The sequence below is a fragment of the Notothenia rossii genome (assembly GCF_949606895.1).
Source record: "Notothenia rossii genome assembly, chromosome: 4".
Lineage (NCBI taxonomy): Eukaryota > Metazoa > Chordata > Actinopteri > Perciformes > Nototheniidae > Notothenia > Notothenia rossii.
In genome coordinates, this window is record NC_136902.1 from 23,920,953 (window position 1) to 23,938,474 (window position 17,522).

The window sequence follows — 17,522 nt, forward strand, 5'->3', positions numbered from 1 at the left end:
CACGGATTGGTCCATTTGGACCTGGGTAAGATTACATCACTATACTCAGGAAGAACAAAATGGAAAAAGAAAAATCTCCAATGAGGCGTTCAGGGGCAGCATAAACAGGCACTCGACGGGCATGACGTGTTTCATGGAGTGAAGGTCCTGAAACTTCCTCTCCTTGATTGGCAGAGCGTCAACTTCAGCAGTTGCAGCTGCCTGTTGATATTCCCGATGTAGTTGGGAGATGGTTGTGCCTGGGTGAAGGAACTTATTGTCTTTGTAGGTCGCTGTGCTTCTGCAGTAGTGCGAATCAACAGTGGACAGATCCTTCAACGAGTCCTTAAGGAAATCTTTGACAGCATTTTCCAGCTTTGCATTTTTGCCACTCTTAGGTGGAGATGTAGTCTGCCACTTGTTCGTCATGGTCGATAGTGTCTTTGTTCAGCCAGGGTAATGGTTCTTTCAGGGATACCAAGTGTAGAAGAAAAAAAGCTTTGCACACTTTAAGATTCGTTCCATCCTGAAGTTTCAGTTGGTAGGAAAATGATGAACTGCGCCTGGATCCCTCACCAACTTTCTTTCTTTCAAGGCAACCTTTGTGACCAAAGTGGTGACGTATGTTCTTCCCAGTTGTCCATTGACCAAACTTTCTGAAATATTCACTGCCACTGCTCTTCTGTAATGGATTGAGAGTCTCGAGTCGTGACTCGTTGACAGAACTTCGAATTGCAGGGAAGGCCCATAGCCTTTGCAGCTATTTCTTTGCCACCTTTGGCCTTCTATGCCATTTCTTTGAGACGTTTCTTTCTGGATTCATTTTGCTTCCATGTTTCTGGGCTGAGGTATTTATGTTGTTTCCTTTTGACCGTATTGTTTTCATACACAACCTCTAGATGAGGACCATAATGTTCTGAAGTTGCTGCCAGACTGTCTTCATTTTCACGGACAGAGGACTCATCAGAGGATGGATTGTAGTTTGGGTCTATGATAACATCATCATCATCATTATCATCATCATCTGTGTCTTCTCCATGGTGTGGACGGGTCTGCTTGGCATCTTCAGCAACACTCTCTTCTTCAATGACAGTGTTTAAGTTATTGTCTGCTCCATCTGATACAGGGTCTTGGCCTGGTACATGCTGCTCCATCTCTTTAACAACGGTCTCATTTTCATTGGATGATTCCTGATCGATGTCTGAAAAGTCAAGTGCATCTCCTACCAAAAAGGAGTAGGCGTACGGTCACAACTGTGTGATCATTATGAAAAACATTTTTGTAATTGCACTGTGGTATTAATACATTAAAGTTATTTTGATGAATATTATTTGGCCAAATTCAATTAAAAAAACATTTAATCTTTCCTAATAAGATGGAAATGTAATGTGGAAAAAGGAGACAATATTAACAATTCAAATGTACTTTTCCTAATTCATAATTATGCAGTAATTGTAACCGTTACTTCTGAAAGGTTAGATTAGTTTTTGGATTAGTCTTTTTTGTCCCAGAGGGAAATGTGTGCATGCTTCATGGAGCTACACTAGCTACATTAGCTGCAGTAACTATAGTACCTACAGTAGCTTCGGTAGCTACAGTAACCATACATTGTGAAAGTAAAAGACTAAATAACTACACAACATTTATAGCCTAGCCTATAGTATAATATAGTATAACATCACTTACCAACAGGGGATAAGCCCTGAATCATGAAAATAACTTAATTTATCTGTTAGTTTTTCTTTTTCTTGAAGCAGCCATTTTGTAAAGCTTGTAAAATGGCCTAAGTCAGAAGACAATGTGACTTAAGCCATTATCTTTTTTAAATATATGGCCTTCATTTCATTTCATTTCAAACCTTTATTTAGACAGATTAGTCCCTTGAGATCATCGATCTCATTTACAAGGGAGACCTGCATCATTTAGTTCCACATGAAACATAAAAACAACATACAAACAACAGAGGATATCATATTTACATATTCAACATTTACAAATACCCAGAGTGTCAGAAAGCATTTCATTTAGACATGCCTTAAATACATTCAAAGAAATAAAAATGCTCAATTTCAATTTTGCCTGTAGACTGTTCCAAGCAAGTGGAGCTGCGCACATAAAAGCTGTCTTACCTAAGACAGTCCTTACTCTTGGCACATCTAACAAGACTATATCCTGTGATCGCAGACAATAGCTGCTTGCAACTTTCTGCTTTATCAATGAACAGATATAATACGGGAGTTTGCCCAACATAGCTTTATAGATAAAAGTGTACCAGTGACTGAGCCTCCGTACAGTGAGTGATGGTAAACCTGCCTTGGTATACAATGTACAGTGATGAGTAAGTGCTTTACAGTTAGTGACAAATCTCAGAGCACTATGATACGCAGCATCTAGTTTGCTTAGGTAGTTGGCAGGTGCATTCATATACAGCAGATCACCATAGTCCAGCACAGGTAAAAAGGTCACAGTGACTAGCCTTTTCCTGGCCTCAAGCGAGAAACAGGACTTATTCCTGAAAAAGAAACCTAGCCTAACCCTCAGTTTTTTAAGCAGGTTATTGACATGAAGTTTAAAAGAGAGACAGTCATCAAGCAAGATACCAAGGTATTTGTAACAGGCAACAACTTCAAGTTTTGTTCCTTGCGTTGATACAATATCTAAAACAGGCTCTGGTGACTTTTTAGCTTTTGAAAAGAGCATTATCTTGGTTTTATCCACATTTAAAAGAAGCTTTAGTTCAGAGAGCTGAGTCTGAATAATGTTAAAAACAGCCTGTAATTTAACAACCGCCTCCTGAATGGAGGGACCTGCACAATACATCACGGTATCGTCCGCATAAAAATGTAAAGTAGCTTCATCCACATTTTCACCTAAACTGTTGATATATATGGAGAATAAAAGTGGACCTAAAACAGAACCTTGAGGAACACCATTAGCAATGTTTAACCACTCAGAAGACAGCCCATCAAAGTGAACACATTGGGACCTTTCAGAGAGGTAGTTCACAAACCACCCCACTGCATGGCTGGATATGCCAGTACTGAGTAGCCTCTGTTTTAAGACACGATGATCAACGGTGTCAAACGCTTTGGAAAGGTCAATAAACAGAGCTGCACAACTCTGTTTATTATCTAGCATACTAGTAATATCATTTACCACTTTCATTGTTGCAGTGATGGTGCTATGTTTCTTCCTGAAGCCTGACTGATGTTTAGACAGGATATCATTTATACATAAAAACTCCTTTACTTGTTCACTCACAAGTCGTTCGAGCACCTTAGCCAAAACTGACAATTTAGAGATTGGCCTATAGTTATTTAAAATAGTTGCCTCCCCTCCTTTCAGTAGAGGCAGGACATAAGCAGACTTCCATACTTTAGGAATTGTATTTGTGCTGAGGGAGAGGTTAAAAAGAGAAGTAAGAGGTGGAGCAATAAAATCTGCAGCTATCTTTAAAAAGAAAGGTTCTACGTTGTCCGGGCCAGCCGGTTTCTTAGGATCTAACTTGGATAAAGCTTCATGGACAATACCAACAGTTAAAGGAGTAAAACTGAAAGGGTTTTCCAGACCACATTGTTCAGAGTCAAGGACTGGAGCGTTCACAGAAGCAGAAGCACAGTCAGTGACAGAATCAAACAGAGAGCCACAAGAGACAAAATGCTTATTAAAGCAATTTAGCATGGTGGCCCTGTCTGATATAATGCCAGATGCTGTGGTGAGGTACGGAGGTAGCTCATTTGGGATATCACCAGTGGAAATCGATTTTATGGCTTTCCAAAATTTACTAGGATTATTCAGGTTTTCTGTGGTAACTGACAAATAGTACTTTGACTTAGCACTTTTGACATTTGAAGTAAAGCTATTCCTTAGCTGCCTAAAGCGTAGCCATTCTACCTCTGAGCCTGATTTCCTAGCCTTTGCCCAGGCATTGTTTCTCTCATGAAGGAGACTGGACATTTCAGCAGAAAACCAGGGATTGTTTCGTCCCTTCACTCTAAATTTACGCAGAGGTGCATGTTTATCTATAATTTTTATAAAACCAAGATAAAAATAAGACCATGCAGTTTCTACATCAGCACACAGATCGATTTTTCCCCAATCAAAATCAAACAGGTCATGTAAAAAACCCTGCTCCACTAAGTGTTTTTTATCTCTCTTTGTGATGATGCGTGGTTTAACTTTTTGGACCTTAGTGTCCCTAATTGTGGCTACAACACAGTGGTCACTCACATCATTAGCAAATACTCCCACAGATGAGTATTTATATGGAACATTTGTTAAAATTAGATCAATTAAGGAGGATTTATTTGGGGACTTAATATTTGGGCGAGTAGGACTGTCTATAATCTGAGTAATGTTCAAAGAGGTACACAGGTTTTTAAAATCCTCTGACACAGAAGTTAACCAATCCCAATTAAAATCACCAAGCAGCACTATTTCCTTGTAGGAAAGTTGAGATAACAGTTTTGCCAATGAAGATAAGGAGTCCTTGACAGCCGAGGGGGCCCTGTAGCAACCCACCACCATGACCTGTTGACCCTTTGTTACTTCGACATTCACAGCTAAAAATTCTAGTTGTTTACTAACAGATTTGGAAACCATTTTTGTTACACAAAACTTATTTTTGACATAAATGGCAACGCCACCACCTTTTTTAGGACGGTCAGTGCGATATACATTGTAACCATTTATGTAAATGTCAGAGGCCAAGATCGATTTGTCTAGCCACGTTTCTGATAAGACAATGACATCAGCATCAGTTGAACTCGCCCAAATACGGACAAAATCTAATTTAGGTAACAGACTGCGCACATTTAAATGAATTAAACCTAACCCCGATCTAGAACTAAAATCAGCAGGAGTAGCTATTTGACTAAAACTACCAGGTGGACCCGGATTTGGCTGTACATTTCCTGATAGTAACAACAATAAAAATACCAAGCACCTTTTCCTCTTAATCAACACACATACATTTTCAGCTGTTCTAGAGTCACCAGCAAACTTCGCAAAAGTGAGATTAGAGTTCAAAAAACAATTCTGAAGGACCATTGTGGCAGGCATGTGAGAAAGACAGACATTTGACGAAATGAATGTCCGCGACAGTGCAACTAGCAATTGTTTGTGCAACCCATCCGAACCTGTACAGGGGATGTCCACTGCGGGCGGCAGAACGGACCCGCATCCAGCAGAATTGTCAGGATGACTAGCGAACTTCTCCTTGTCCAGCACAGTCAAAAAAAGGCACAGCAGAAACACGACATTTGCCATTTTCCCAGTCCAGCTCAACAGCATCCACGATGTTCCCGAAGCAAAACCACGTCAGGACAGCAGCAAGGAAATAGGCAATCAGCAGTGTGGCAACACTCCGGTTTCTCCGCGGTATCTCCAGACCAGGCCTCCCCCGCACAGTAGCACCCAACAGGTGGGAGTAGGCCTCTAACAGCAGGTGGATAGCGGCCTTCAGCCGTGGGAACCACCACCAGCAGAAGCAGAAATGGGTGGACGGCAGGCCCTCAAACCGCGGCAGATCCTCCACAGATCAATGGCGTTAAAGATGGAACATAGATGCCTAAGTCACACTCTTGACATAGGCCATTATACTATCAGGGTAGGGACAGCACTAACCTTTCAATAAGGATGTAGGCAATTTTACCAGAGGTGGCCAGCATCAAGAAGAGATGATTTAGGCAAAAAAAACATTTTCTCCAAAATATGACTTAGGCCATTAGTTTAAGAAGGTGACGATATGTGTTTTTGACTTGTCCCCCCTGTGCTTGATTTTGTTCACAGAACTAACCTTCACGTGGATCTTCAATGAGTACCCATCATTTGTCATCCAGGACACGCGGCGGTTTGTGTCCCAGAAGACAGGAAACCTCTACATCGCCAAAGTGGAGCTCTCTGATGTGGGCAACTACACCTGTGTGGTCACCAACACGGTCACCAAGAGCAGTGTTCAAGGACCACTAACTCCTCTGGTGCTGCGGGTTGATGGTAAGACAGTTCTGCCCTACTCACAGTAATACACATAAAGTACAACGAAGGGGAAGAGTGAAGATTTGTATTTTTTCTAAATGCACGACTTACCAGCTGATAGCTAACTTCTGCCATCAAATAAATACAAACATAGCTCATTCATGTTGGTGATTTGGTTCGATTAACATTATGCTCTTTTGAAGTTCAAATATTCACAGTACTCATTCTCTGACAAAGACTGTTATACAATAAAAACAGTACAGAGAGTTATGACATTTGAAAGGATAGAAAGTGAACTGTATTGTTCTATTCTCTTGGTTAAATAATCCAGGCGATCACATCAGAGACTTGAAGTTGTTTTTTATTTGGCTCACTGGTTTGGAAAAGTGATCCCAGAGAGGACTTGTGTAAACCTAACCAGGCAACAGCATCATTTCATCATGTTGAACCAAGATGGGGTTGTAATTATATTTAGTGATGTTTTATAAAACGACTCATTTATAATAATTGAGAGTATTTGAAGACACATTGTCTATTGAGAATGTGTCTTCAAATACTCTCAATTATTATATGTATTATATTTATATGTATGTATATATATGTATGTATTATATATATATATCAATTATTATATATAAAAATGTGTCTATAGACACATTTTTGCCCAAGCCATTGGACAGAGTAAAGTGTCTTCAAAGTTCAACTAAATACTTCTTCTGTATATCTGAGTTGACATAGTCATGACATGACTTTGTTTTGATTTAGTTTCTTTGTGACCTTTTCAAGGCTTGATGTGAAAGAATTCCCTTCAGACACACATGGGATCATTTCTGTATTTCTCTTTGTGTCTGCAGGTATGATGGGCGAATACGAGCCAAAGATTGAAGTGCAGTTTCCTGAAGTTGTCCTTGTTGCTAAAAGCTCAACCGTCAAACTAGAGTGTTTTGCACTTGGAAAGTACGTCCCACTGCTTGTTATTATTCCCCAGTAATAATCTCACAGTCTGTTAGTTGTTTACCGTACAAATCTAAGCTGCATGGTAATTTGTGAAGACCCTGTGAAGTGATTTGGAGACTAAAATATTCCACTTTTAATGACTCTTACTTGTGCTCTAAACCCAAAATACTGAGAATATACACTCACCAGTTAGTGTTTCAGATCAATTGGCATGCTTTTTTGTTTTTTTTCTGTATTCACTGATATCAAATGATTTGCCTTAGCTAAATCTCTGGATACTGAAAGATTATCTTCAAGAGTATTTTTCATTTTGTGACCTGGTTGTGTGTTTTATTTTCATGCCTTTAGCCCAGTGCCAACCATCAGCTGGAGAAGGCAGGATGGAGCCTCTTTTGGCAGGAAGGTGGACATAAATAAAGCCAGTGGCGTGTTAGAAATCCCTTACTTCCAGCTGGAGGATGCAGGAATATATGAATGTGTGGCTGAAAACACCAGAGGAAGAAACTCAGCTAAAGGAAAGCTGTCTTTCTATGGTGAGTAGGAGGATGGTTTCGCTGACTTTGATCTAAAACTGGTCTTACTTCACCTGTCTTGTCTCGGGACCAAATAATATCTTGCGCATATCTTCCTGTCTGTCAGGACCTCGACACAAACTGATGGACCCAAATGCACGACCCAGAGACAAAGTCTTAAATGTAAAAAAAGTATCTTTAATTTCAAAGATCATGAAATTCCTTTTAACAGAGTAGGTACTGAAATTAACAAAAAAACACTCACAAGGAAGAAAAACTATGCATAACAAAAAGAGAACTTAAGAAAGAAACTTAAGCCTACACAATTATCAAAACAACAAAACCTGACATGAGTGAAAGCGATCTTTTCTTAGCTGAGGCTTGGCACGACCATTCGGGGAAACAAACAAGACGAACTGACACAGGACAGGGGAGAGACAGGACTATTTAAACATGAGGTGAGTGGGAACAGGTGGAAACAATCAGGGGCGGGGCAGACACTGATGATGGCGGGAAAAACACACAAGGGGAGAAAGAAACAGGGCCTGAAATGAAAGACAAGAGGTAAATACAAAATAAAACAGGAAATGGAAAACGAGACATGACAATAAACACAGAGACTGACCAGAGATGAAGGATCTAAATAAACAGACCTGACCAGATGTGAAAAAACATGAAAATGACAGACATAATACATAAACATAATTAACACATCTTCTTCTCAACACATCATCTACATTTATAGACTTGCACTAAATCTTCTACCTATTGATTCACAGCCTCAGAGGTTCAACACAACTGAGCCTGATTGAAAATCTTGCAGAATAAAAGTGTAGCTTTGGTTTGGGTCCAACAAAAAGTTTAATTTGTTGTCATGCAATCTGTAGCTTTTATTATAACCCATATAGAACTGCATCATATAGTGCAATGTGGTAATAAATTAACCTATTACCAGTAGTTCATTTCTGACAAGCTCTTTATTGTGCCAGCGGCTAACACAGGGCCGTAGCGCACACAGATTTATGCCACCTCTCAGGGAGAGGTGATTTTTCCCTCAGCAACACTGGACTTATAGCCCATATTCTGAGAAAGCTTTTAATGGCCCTTGATGAAGGATCTTTATGGCTTCTCTCTCCATTATTTTGCAGTTTATGCATTGATGAGGTCTGCCCACGAGGGCCTGTAGGGATGTGCTTGACTGAAATCATCAAATCCAGATTTTTCTTCCCTGTGTGAAGAAGGGTGCTTTTGATATGATAATACTGAGTTTTTGCAGCACCTGTGGGTATGATGAAATGCTCCCAGTACCTGTAGGTAGGCTGATGATTAAACGTGGTATACTTTAAAGGGGAAGTGCTTTTTCATATAGCAGCAGAGCCTCACAGCTCTGGGCATGGATGTTCTAGACATAAACATTGTAAAATGGCATGATCAAGTTATGGTAATTTTTTAAATACCAAGCTGCATCAGTCTCAGTATGTTGCAAAGCCTCCACACATTACCTTTGCTGTAGTTGTGTGGTAGTCGCGTTTCTCCTTGTAAGATTTAATTCCTGTCTCATCCCAAAGCCTCACAGACTGGCCGGCCGCCAGGTGATAAAAATCTGTAATCTCATTTTAAACTCCAATAGACAAGAGCTTGTGGGACATCCATCAACTCTATAGAAGAATAGGAGAATCAATATGGGGATGTGGTGTTTGCGACACCCAACCAATGCAGGCCCAGGAACAATAAGGGGTGGCCTCTCTTTCAATTTCCCACTTAATTGTCCTTCTGTAGTTCCAGGGGATTTATGAAATTAGATCATGGTTTAGCAGATGACTGCATTTGAATGGGCGCAGACAAAGATTGACTTTGTATGGAAAACACTTGCATCATGTCTTCCCCTCCATTATATGAATCCATCACAGTCCTATTTGTAATATTGCTAACAAGGCGTCAGATATTTTCAATTCAATACTGCTTGCTCATTTCTGAATGTATTTATAGTGCATTTTCTTTTCATTAAAAGAACATAAAGAGAGCTTGTTTTAAAGATAACAACTTACTATCTCTGCTTTCATATGGGACTGCTAAACACTGGCTCTCTGTAAGTTTTTAAAATATTACTTGATTGAAGCCGAGTAGAATGAGCTGAAATGCATGAAAGGCACCGCATGCATCACTGTTTCTGTAGATAGGAAATACAAAGGCAAATAATCAGCAAGGAACACCTTCATTCGCTTTGAAATGCACAGTTGTTGCTTCTAGACATTTGTTCAGTCATCTAATGGTTTAATGATTGTGCCTTTTTAGTTGGTTTCTAAACACCAACTGTTTTGGGCATGTGACAAAAACTTCAACCTTAAAACAAAAAGTAGATCCCCATTTGAGCTCCAAGACAAAGAACAAATGTATACATTTGCACATGATGATGGTAATAAATTATTGAAAGGAGTGGCTGTATTTTTCCCCCTGTGGTGGATGAGTATTTGCCCTGCTAAAAAGTCCATGACACTACTGTGAATAATGTTCAAGAATGTCTTTTCTTTGAGAACGATAAGATAAAAGGATATTTAATCAAGAAGAATTGTATTCTTTCATTGTTGTAATTATCAAAGTAACACAGCTTGGCAGGCACACAGACTGCCTTGTTCCCCATGACCCTGGCAGGGCGTCCTGTATTTATGTGTGTGATTCATTGGGGCCATAAATCTTCTTACACTGTCGCCAGAGATAAGGTGCTAGTCATTTTTGTGCCACAGGTCCACAGTCATAAATATAAAGGCATTTCTCTATGGATTTCAAATGTTTCAAAAGACAAAAAGGGAATATAGCCTTTGTTATAAACTGCATGGCCAAGAAAGAATTACAACCCTTGCTTTTTACTATCAGCATCAAAAGAAATATATTAAAGTCAGTATTCCAAATTCTTGCAAAAAATGTTCCTCAGCTTAACTAATTCATACTGGTTGTAGTAAATCAAACCCTTTTCCTTTTAGCTCTTAACCTTACAATGAAGGGTTCCATCCCACCTATTGATCCGTTTACGTGTGAATCTTATACAGCTGTTTTTATTTATATATTCTTCAAGCGGAGGTGAGCTTTGGGTTAATTGCAAGTGGATTTATGATTCACGCACTTGGATGCCTCTTTAATGAACTAATTGCCCGCTTGGTTGGTTCATCGATTTATTCTTAAACTGCTGTGTAATAGAAATGCTTAAGAGTTTGTGTAGTGTTGAAGTGTTTATTTACAGTATGTGGTGTTGGACCTTACAGCTGCACCGCACTTGACTGAGAAGCCTCAAGATGTTCAGAAGACCATTGATGATATGCTGGTTTGGGAGTGCAAAGCCAGCGCCAAGCCCAAACCCTCATACCGCTGGCTGAAGAACGGAGAGCCTCTGGACTCCATGGAAGTAAGGCATTTTTCTTAATTTAAAGGTCACCTACTATGCAAAATCCACTTTTTCATGTCTTTTTTTACATAAACACGTGTCCCCTCGGCGTTAAGAGATTCTGAAAGTTTCAGGAAAAAAGATTCGCTCTCTTTTTGTCCTGATCCATTTATCCATTCACTTTATGATGTCAGAACGTTTTTTGGCTTGTGTAACCATTAGCCAATAACCAACCAAGGTAACACCCTACTTTGAATATGCGTCTATATTTTAATTATACCTCAGACCTAAGCGTGGCAAAATAGATATATAAGAACATTATTTATTTGTGCTCTACGACTTAAATCTAAACAACATTTAATGAAGGGGTGTGACATCCTTTCGATAACAAACACATATAAACAGCTAAAGCCAGGCTCACTCTGACAGTCTTGAATTGTAAACTGGTATTGTTATCGTGAGGGGAGAGTCAATATATATTTTTTCATTACAGCCCCTAGGGCCTAGGCAATTGAGTCGACAGAGATAAACATAATGTTATGTGTAGGATGAAAGATGATCAGATTACAGTACATTCAGCATCATCTTATTTAAAGGATGCACTGTGTGTCACTGCACTCTTTGCAGGATTCATTCTGCTGAAGAGCTCATAATGGTTTCAACTCACAGACTCGTACTTGGCAAGAACATGCCACTCTGAAATGGCTGTATTTGCTTGTAACTAATTCTGGCATTAAAATGTGTGTGTATGTGTTGGGGGAGGTTGTTTGTATGTGTTTTGCAAAGAAGCCAAAGTGATGCCATTTACTGCCTGTCATCATCAAGGGATTCAACAATTTATTTCTCAATCCTTCCTATCTGCTCTCTCAATTTTATCATTAAGTCTCTTCTCTCCGTGTAGAGTGAAAATGCCTTATCGTCCAAAATACAATTCAAATTTGGGCAATTTGCCTTGTTTTTTTGTTATTATGCTACTGGAGTGAGTGTGCTTTTTGCCAAAAAAGAACGGCTCTAGTGAGTCACAGCCGCGGAGAGCGTCAGTGTTTGGCTTGGGTAATGAGCCCAAAACCAGACTGTTTCTCTGGACATGTCTTAAAGAAGCCAGGTGGGTTTAGTTTTCTGTAACGTTAATTGAGAGCTGTGATAATATTCCTAAACTGGAGCATTTTAATTAAAGAGCTGAATCACAATGAACACGCAGAGAAGAAGATTACACAGCTTCCCATTATGGCACATAGCAGAAGTAGTTATCTACAAATTCTGTATCTTCAGCAAGTCCAATTGTAATCTGCATAAATAGGCTTCATTGTCATGAACATGTCTTCTCTCTGTCATTTGTGGCAGTTCGGTGACACAGGTCACTTCCTCTATTCGCCACACATCCTTAACCACGGAAAACACTTATCACTCCACCTGTGCGTCTCCAGTATTGATTTTTAAATAAAATTATAAGAAAATTCCTTTGGCGGTTGGCCAAGGTAACATATTCCCTGTACATGTGGCTATATTAATGAGGTGGGGTGTTACCATTTTCAAAATGCCACCATCAACAGCGGCAACAGTAAATCAATTTCCAAACCCAAAGGTCAGAGATGTAGAGAAAGAGAGGGAGAAGGAGAGGAAGGCCAAGAGGGCCATTTGTTATTCCTCATTAGAATGGATCAGTCCTCCTCTCCCTCTCTCTCGCTTTATCTCAGCATCTCTGGTGCTCGCTTTCTCTTTCTTACGCTCTCTTTCAAGCTTTACCCTCCCACTTTTCCCTCCAAGGGAATTAAATGGCGCAGAGGAGGGCTGTCACTTCAAAATGTCATCCCGGTGAAACAAGGACCCACTCACGCTTGTGTTTTTCCACTCCGCCACCAACTCCCCTTACATACACGAGTGTGTGTGTTTGAGATTTGTTTACCTTTCGACCTCTAAAGTCAGGGAGCTGCCTTCTCAGGAGAAGCTGTTTGTGTAGCTTGCATTCACTGCAGCTACTGCAATCAGGAAAGGGATCGGTACCTCACCGGCACCAAACAAAGCGCCCAGGTTTTGCCTTTTCACAGCTCAAGTGGAAAGAGTGCTGGTATCAGAGTAGAGTCAAGCATAATTAATGATAAGCATGAAGCAGACGAATGCTGCAATTTGTCTCCAGTGAAAGAGCCACCACTGAGTCTCTCAGGGTCTTTTAACAGGGCACTGGGTACAGAACAGTGCAGTGTGGCACCAATCCATGTACTTACACAGATCTCTTTCATCTCTTTCTCCCCCTGGGCCCTTGCACTGTGTAACCTAAAAAGGACCATCTATCATCCATTCGCCATGTCTCTCTCTCTCTTTCTCTCTCTTCCTTTCACTCTCTTTCATCCCTTGCATATAAGCACCCAGTCTCAGCCAAAAACCTGGGGACTTATTTTAGTCCCACTTGGAAACGGCTGCATCCATCCTCACCCAGGACCCCCTCTGGTGGTGGATTTAGCGCCAGGTCAGCCGTGTGTCCATCGTGAGACTTGGCCTCAGAGAGAGCCCTTTTTGTATGTCCTCAGCAGTGTCCCTGACTGATGCTAAGGGACAGTCCTTGTCTTTTCAAGTGGCAGTGCTGTAATGATTGCAGACGACAGACAGAATGGCGGCAGGACCCTCTGGACTACTTTGTCAGTGACATTAAAAGGTCTGGCTACACTCAATAGGAAAGATCAAGGGCAGGAACAATGAGTGCTGCCACACTCAAATTGACACAACTATAAAAAAGGGAGCAGAATGAAGTGCAAAGCCTTGTAAAGGTCAAAAGAGAAAACGGAAGAGAGGAACTTTCTGGTGCTGTAATTACTCTCTGTACTCGGTGTGTAGGCGTTTTATATTTTTAAACAAACACTATCATTTTTTTCACTCGGCCACCTTACATTCTATGAGACTTAGTAGAGTATTAAATAGACGACGTGCTTCAGCCTCATCCTAACTAATTCCTCCGTGGTTTGGTTCTAACCATCGTTTGATAATGTCTTAGTGCTATGTTAAGCAGAGGGGGGTTACATCTAGTCACTGCGGGCCTATTAAGACCACAGAAAATTAGCAGTGTTTCAATTATCAACCCCCCTGAGGAGAAAAAAACACTGGCTGAAGCTAGATTTAGATCAGGCCATTCTTCAGCATGAACACAGTTTGCATCATGGTACTTAAAATGTCCATATATAGCCCTAATTACCCACCTCAAAGCTGTTTTAGTCCAGCATTCCCATATTAACACATACTATATGACACTGTTATGATAAAACAAGTGTTTATAAGCTTTTTATACATTTTTTATTCAAAGAGAAAGACAATAAAATACGATTTATGGAGTTTGAAGATGTGCTATGTTTAATAGTTGTACTTCAAAATACTATCCTGTATTAACCTTGGATGTTAGGTTAGTTTTAATTAAGGAACATCCTCCAGATGCTGCTCTTGACAACTTTTATTGAAAAATAATAAGCTACAGCTATTGAAAATATGAATTTATTTATTTTATAAAAGAAGTCAACATGTGCGTAACCTCTTTACGTGCTCCGATATTCCTGGAAACATCATAAACGGGTGAAAATTAACACTTACAGCTGGATGTTTAATACAATATAATGAAATGAGAGTTACATCGCAAGGCTTTAGATAGACATATAATTGGAGGGAACTAAAACAGATAATATTTTGTGGAATTGAAATGATCCTCTACTGTATACAAGAAAACTGTGACTCTAGCGTGCTCATACTGTGTTCTGTTTGCATAATGGTATTGTTATATAAACAGGTGTCAGTCCTCTCAGGGATTAATGTCAGATTTGCTAAGGGATGATCCACTGAGGTCTCTGCGAAGGCATTTTAATGGCCCGGATAGCTCATGCGAATTTGTGGCCTGTTACTTTAACCTCTAAAGTGTATGTTCAGAAGCTCTAATAATTTACCCACCTTTTTTTCACAGAATGCCGAAAACTTCTGTCCTTTTGTATTGCTTAATATTAACAATGGATCCAATTACTGCATGTCAAAAATAATCCACTGCTCACTACCGCAACAGCAGGTAGACACGAGTAGTGACTAGCCGGAGACCCTTATATGTTTTTTAAGGATTTCTTTGGACACCATATAATCATAAATGGTGAACATGGGATCTAGATCTAAAAACTACTCTTACTTAAAGTGTGTTGCATGTACAAATAGGTGTTTATGAAAATATGTTAGACATAAAACAGGTTCATAATCGTGTGTAGTAACACATCAGGTGTACGATTTTCAACCAAAGAAATGTGCTCCTCTTTCCCGAGGGGCCTAACAAAAATCAATAAATGCAGCTGAGTTTTTTCATTTCAAATGCATTACCTATGGGGTTAAACTAACAAAAGTCCCCGCACATGGGATCTGATTTGATGTAAAGCCTGGGATGTACTGGAGATATTTTTGCACTAGAGGCAACCACTCGCTGACTGTTCACCTTGTCTAAACCTGTTTACTGTTTGTTGTCAGGTTAGCTAAATGTTTGTGTGTGTGTATTTCTCTAGCACGATAGGGTCCAGGCGAATAACGGAGTGCTGACGATCAGCAGCTTGAATCTGGCTGACATCGGCATGTATCAGTGTGTGGCGGAGAACAAGCACGGCCGAATCTTCACCAACGCTGAGCTCCGAGTCGTAGGTAAGGCCAAACACACAATAATTTGTTGATTTGTCTAAAATGGGGAATTTTCCTAGATGCTTCATTATAGACACTCAAAAATGGCAAAATTATACATTTGCTAAACCTGCCAAAATAGATACTGTACCAGTCAGCCACGTGGGCTCTATAATTAAAGGTCTAAATTTGAAGACCATATCTCCTCCACCCACAGTCATATTGGCAGAACGTTTGCTAAACGTTCTATTTCTTCCCTGCAACTTTGCTAGTTGTAACACCAAGATTATTTTACAAAAACTTTTTCCCCCGGTCTCTTTTTTTGTCAGTCTGCCAAAAAAAGGCTGTAAAGTACAAATGAAAGACAAACTTAACCACCCATTTCTGTTTCATTTGTTTCTGCTTCCTCTGTGTTGAGCAGACTGAGGATGAAGCATTCGTGAGAACAGTTCTTTTGCCAGTAGCTTGCCCAAAAGTGCGCCCTACTGTAGTTCTGCCTTCGTAATTACGTTTATTCAGGGAGAGCAGTTATGTGCACTGAGATGGGATTTACTTAAAATGTATAATGTTTTTGTTATTTTATTTAATAAAATCTCCTGGTTGTTATTTTTCTCAAACGACTATAGTCAGTGGTAAATGTACAATAGATTACTATGCTATATTACTATATGTTACAATAGATTTGATTATCTTGACTGGAGATATGGTTTCTCTAAAGTCAGCTGGTCATGTTGACTGCAATGGAAGGTAACCATGCCTATGTTGTTTTTTCTTGCACTAATTATTTTATTTAACTTTTTCATTGTCACGATTTGCTTTTAACAAATATAAACATTTTAAATAACATACATTTACTTTACATAAAATGTTTTTGTGGCCACTCTACAGAAAATGACACCAGGAAAAGCCCAACTCCAGTCAAGGTCCTTCAAGTTTCAATGACTTTTGGAAAGGAAATTACATTTATTTTATATGTAGATGCAATGTAACTGCTTAGAGTTATAAAGACCAGACACAACAGTGTCAGCGAGGATGATGAAAGGAACAAAACTCATATTATGGAAGTTAAACTCTGAAGCTAACACACAGCATGTAGAGTTAAGGTAAAAAGGCAGTTCAACTTTGGAGGTTTTTCAGGCTTAATACATATCAAACATTTAACAGATGGTCGGACAAACAGACAAAGGTAACATAAAGGAGCATATAAATATCTTAGACCAGACCAGACTTGAGTTGTGATTGTGTGTCTCTCAATTTAACTTTTACATGTGGTCAATAATCTCTTAAAAATAAAGTGCAAACATTTCCTTTCAAACCGTTTTTGATTCATTTTATATAACCAGGTGATGGAGAAAAGCCCTTTTGTTTTATATCCTTGTAGAGCACTCACAGCACTTTGCTGAGGCAGTTTGACAAGTATTACCTCTCGGTCAAAACCACTTTCTGACACAGCAGCTGTCGATGGTAGTGTTTAGAAACATACATAACTCTGATTGGCAGCTGGACACAAAGTAACTGAATTTATGGAAGCAATGTTGAAACTGTAAAAGAACATTTTGTGGATATGAATATTAAGTATTGATTGCAATACTTGTTGTGATAATTTTTTGGGTGATCGCCTAATCAAGTAAACTGACTGATGAAATAGAATAGTCAAACGACAGACTTCAACTTTGATATATATCTTTAGTACTTCTATACTTCTGTAATTGACATAACAAAAATGTAATCTGTAATCCTTTCATGTCCCACTATTCTGATATCTGGGTATTTTTCTCTGTATCATGCAGGAGTGAGAATATAACTCTAAAACAAGAAATAGTAGATACATGTCTAGCTTTGTCTACATGGTCCACCTACAGACTAAAGGATCAGTTTACAGTTTTCTGTACCTTGTTACCTGTTTTATTTTATCAGGACAAAGGGATTTCATTGCAACTGTATATCCTCCATCTCTTGCTTTAGGATATGAGTTTGTATGAAAGCTGCCCATGTTATGAGAAGAGAAGAGCAACAGATATATGTTGTGATCTTATAGGATACACTGTAAATTCACACTTCTGTCAAGAAATAGGCAATGGACGCATAAATAC

General features: G+C 39.4%; 1 protein-coding gene across 1 annotated transcript in view; it reads left to right on the plus strand.

The window, feature by feature from the left end:
- Positions 1–17,522, plus strand: part of cntn3a.1 (contactin 3a, tandem duplicate 1) — an 87,380-nt gene that overhangs the window by 45,415 nt on the left and 24,443 nt on the right. The window contains exons 6-10 of the mRNA XM_079675426.1: positions 5,770–5,973; positions 6,810–6,912; positions 7,261–7,445; positions 10,685–10,824; positions 15,321–15,453. Of these exons, the coding sequence (XP_079531552.1) occupies positions 5,770–5,973; positions 6,810–6,912; positions 7,261–7,445; positions 10,685–10,824; positions 15,321–15,453 (765 nt within the window). The remainder of the gene's footprint in view (positions 1–5,769; positions 5,974–6,809; positions 6,913–7,260; positions 7,446–10,684; positions 10,825–15,320; positions 15,454–17,522) is intronic.